General features: G+C 42.3%; 1 protein-coding gene across 1 annotated transcript; it reads left to right on the forward strand.

The window, feature by feature from the left end:
• Positions 1-3006: 3006 nt before the first annotated feature.
• LOC147627460 (protein ELC-like) lies at positions 3007-4541 on the forward strand. Its single transcript, XM_086814356.1, has one exon. The coding sequence runs from the start codon at positions 3031-3033 to the stop codon at positions 4342-4344; it is 1314 nt and encodes a 437-aa protein (XP_086670482.1). The 5' UTR covers positions 3007-3030; the 3' UTR covers positions 4345-4541.

Genomic DNA, 4541 nt, shown 5'->3' on the forward strand with positions numbered 1-4541 from the left:
ATTTTTCTGACAATTGGATAATGCTCAACCAATTGGCCCTTTGGAACCTTATTTGGACCTTAATCCAAAAATTTCTGAAAATATGGACCCTTAGGCTAAGGTCTCTTATACACATATTTAATTAATTCCTAATGCACATTGGAAAATTCATTTTGAACTTCTATTTCAGGGGAATTTATCTTACATATTAGGAAAATTTTTGTATCCAAAGATATCTTAATTTTGAATTATATATCTCTAGATATTTTCTCTCTCTAGGCCAAAACAAGGTAAAACAAGATCTTTTTCCATTTCTGAGGGGAGGATGATTACAAAAGACTAAAGGGGCGGTTCTTACACCTTTACATCTCAAAAGCTGGAGGGAGAAATCTTACAACTCACGTTTCAAAATCCCATTGGTGGTCAATGCTTGTACCACATGTGGAATCAAAGCTAATAGCACATGTGGAATCAAAATCCCATTGGTGGTCAATGCTTGTAGCACATGTGGAATCAAAGCTAATAGCGCATTGGCTAAGGTGTTGAAGCTTGCAAGGTTAATCATTTGGGACAAGGCCCCAATGATGCATCGGCATACATATGAAGCACTGGATAGGACAGGACATTGAAAGACATTATGCAAAGTGATACAGTGTTTGGCGAAAAAGTTATGCTCTTTGGCAATGACTTCCGACAAATCTTGTGCTAAAGGGATCGTGCGAGGATATTATTGATGCAACGTTATGCTGGTCACATATTTGGAGATATGTGAGTGTTTTAAAGCTCACCCAAAACATGCGGGTTAGATAGAGTGCTTATAATGGTATAGAACATGACTTTGTCAAATGGACATTACAAAGTGAAGATGGCACTATAGGTCAGCCAAACAATAAAGGCAGAGTGGTAATTCCACCACAAGTATTAATCCATGGCAACTATGTTTTGAGTTTGGTAGAATGGGTATACAAAGATCTTCAGAGAGTGGAGGATTATGCATGCTTCTTCAAAGACCGTGCTATTCTTGCACCATAAAATCTAGACGTTGATGAGATCAATGAACTAGCCTTGAGTTCGTTGCCCGTCTTGAAAGAGAATACCTTAGTGCATATTATGTTGTTTCTTGCGAGAATGATGCAATACTGTATCCAATTGAGTTTCTGAACAGTTTGAAGTTAGGTGATGGATACCCTCCTCACCGCTTACTTTTAAAGATTAATGCCCCTATCATGCTGCTCCGTAATTTGGACCCTTGATGGGGACTTTGTAATGGTACCAGATTGATATGCAAGCAATTTAACTCAAAGGTGATAGAAGTAGAAATTGTTACAGGTACGAACATTAGAGACTGAGTCTTTATTCCCAGGATAACATTTATGCCAACTATGCTTCAATTGCCTTTTGACATGAGAAGGAGACAATTTCCTGTCAGGTTAGCTTTTGGTATGTCAATAAATAAGTCCCAACAAGGACAAACATTAAGTGTATTGAGACTTTATCTAGCCACACAAGTATTCACACATGGACAATTGTACATTGCTATGTCACATGTTAGATCATCCGATGCAGTGAAAGTGTGTGTAAAGCATATTGTGGAATATGAAAGTGGCATAGAAGGTTCAAATGAAGTCTTCACAACCAATATTGTCTACAAGGAGGTTTTGCAAATGGCATGCCGAAGAATGTAAATGTAAATGGTAGCTTACAAATGTTAGAGACTACATTTATACGTATCTTTGTACAATGAAGTATTTGGATGGGGAATGTTTGCAAAGATGTGTCATGTGCAATCTTTGTTTGCTTTTGGATTGCTTTTATATACAGTGCCATTATATTATCCCTTGCTTGACTCAAGCTATTGAGCGTGCACACACACACACACACACACACACACACACACACACACATATATATATATTTGATATCAGAGAGAGAGGGAGAGAGAGAGAGAGAGAGAGAAAGAGAGAGTGTGTTATATTTGATATCAGGGATATATTGCATTGCTTAGACTGGATGTGGCAAGGAGATCATTTTCGTTCATCTATGGTGATGGACAAGATATTGAAGGTAATTTTTATGGACATTTGCTATAATATAGGTATTATTGTTTTCAAAGATCTATTTAATATCCATGGCTGAATTGTAGACTCTCCATTTTGGGAAGGACAAGCAACAATATCTCTAATTATCGAACTATTAGAAAGCACTAGTGTTTTACGGTATATATATATATAACTTCCTTTTTATGTAGCTTATGTGTTTATCTGATTAATTTATATTTTTATTGAAACATTATTTTTGCAACAAGGAATATCTTTATTTTTTAGAACCTAGATTATTGTTGGGTTTGTATGGTCAAGACACTTACAAACGAGAGCTTTGGGCTCTTGGGAATTTACAATCTAAGATTGCGGATCAACTTCATGTACGTGTAATGTTTGTGGACTATGAAAGGCCTGATAAGTTAGATTTTCGGTGTATAGGCACTGGACAATACATAATTTTTTTATTTGCTATTTACAAGCCTATTCGAACGCCATTCGCCTCAAATATTGATCCACCAAATGAGTTTTGTAAGCTTCTTTCCTTATCCTTCTTTTTTTCAACGATAATTATATCTTCAATGCTAATGTTTTTATCTTGCATTTATTTTGCCAGATGGAGGCGAGGGGTATAGGGTTCAAGGAGAGATAATCCAGTTGTTCGAAAATTGTTTTGAAGCCGTGTTCAGGTGTGTTAAGATTGGCATCATTTTATTGGGTTGTAATGCTAGATGTATTTTTATATGGAAAGAAAGGATGACTTTACACATATTCCTTTTTTAATGGTGTGTCTAGCTCCTACCTCGCGACACTAATTTAAAACAAAAAACGCTATACCTTGAGAGTTCCAACCCATTTTCTAAAAGGGAATGACTCACACCGCCCGCTCACCCGCCCAGCCACCAAGGACTTTGTCGTCCGTTCACACATAGTCAAGGTCTCCATCTCTTACGTGTCACTCAAGGCGGAAACGATTATTTAATGGATCTTCTCTGTTTTTCTTTCTTTAGCAATGGCGTCGACGGCACCACCGCCTCCTGCTTCGTCCCCCCACAACTCGATGCAGTATCTGAGCTCGCTGCTGTCGCAGCGCGGCCCCAACGCGCTCCCCTACAGCGAGGACGTGAAGCTGCTCATCCGGCAGCACCTGCTGAACCTTACGCACGACTTCCCCAGCCTGCGCCCCAGGCCGGCCCCCTTCGTCCACAACGAGGGCAACACCGTCCACCTGCTGCAGGCCGAGGGCACCATACCCATGATCTTCAATGGCCTCACCTACAACATCCCCGTTACCATCTGGCTCCTCGAAGCTTACCCTAAAGCTTCCCCCCGCGTCTTCGTCTCCCCCACCAAGGACATGGTCATCAAGCGCCCTCACAGACATGTCGATGCCTCAGGTATGGTCTCTCTGCCCTACCTGCAGAACTGGTTTTACCCTCGCTCCAACCTCGCGGAGCTCGCCCGTAGCCTCAGTTCCATGTTCGGCCAAGATCCCCCGCTCTACTCCAAGCCTAGCTCGCCCTCCTTGCAGCACCGCTTAAACCAGACCGCTGCAGGATCGGCTTCACCATCAAACCCTAGCCCTAACTCTTACAGTGCAGGATCGGCCGCATCATCAAACCCGAACCCTTACACATCCTCGTTGCTCGCCTCCCCCTCCAGGCCGTTTGGTTCGAAAACGCAGCAGCTTCCCCTCTCGCCTCAGCGCACAGAAAATCCTAGATCGTCTGGCCGATCAGAAAACCCTAGATCTGGCCGCACTGAAAATTCTAGATCCAGCCGTACAGATAACCCTTCCGAGGTCTTTAGACGGAATGCCATTAATACTCTGGTCGAGCGGTTGAAGCTGGAAACTTCTGAGTTGCAAAAGTCACGGGAGGCTGACATGGATAGGCTTGTAACAACACAGTCACAGTTGAAGCAGAGAAAGGATCAATTGAAACAGGGCATGGAAGAGATGCAGCGGGAAAAAGAAGGCCTTGAGCAGCAGCTTCAGATCATCCTCACCAACACAGACGTTTTGGAAAGTTGGCTCAAAACACAGGGCAAAGAGGAGCTGGAGATTGATATCGATAATGCCTTTGAGCCATGTGATGCACTGTCAAAGCAAATGCTGGACTGTAACTCGACCGATCTGGCACTGGAAGACCTCCTGTATTCTCTGGATAAAGCTGTGCAGGAAGGTTCCATCCCTGTGGATGTTTACCTAAAGCAGGTCCGCAGCCTTGCCCGAGAACAGTTCTTTCACAGAGCCACCTCTGCTAGAATCCGAGCAGCCCAGCAGCACATACAAGTCTCCGACATGGCTGCAAGATATGTTTCATAAGCCAGCTTGACCAATGATCTGACTGTTCCCTACTGTATGTCAATTAAGTATAGTATCTTCATGTTATTGGCTGTGCTTTTGATTCGTTGATGACAGTGCTCAGCATGATAGTATCTCATATTTGCATCAATGCTTCTCCTATTGATGATGAGCATCTTGAGCTTTAAGCATACTTTTAAGAAGGCCATCTTGGGGTA

Source organism: Cibotium barometz, chromosome 20 (assembly GCF_041138505.1).
Source record: "Cibotium barometz isolate CiBa-2024 chromosome 20, ASM4113850v1, whole genome shotgun sequence".
In the NCBI taxonomy this organism is placed as follows: Eukaryota; Viridiplantae; Streptophyta; class Polypodiopsida; order Cyatheales; family Cibotiaceae; genus Cibotium; species Cibotium barometz.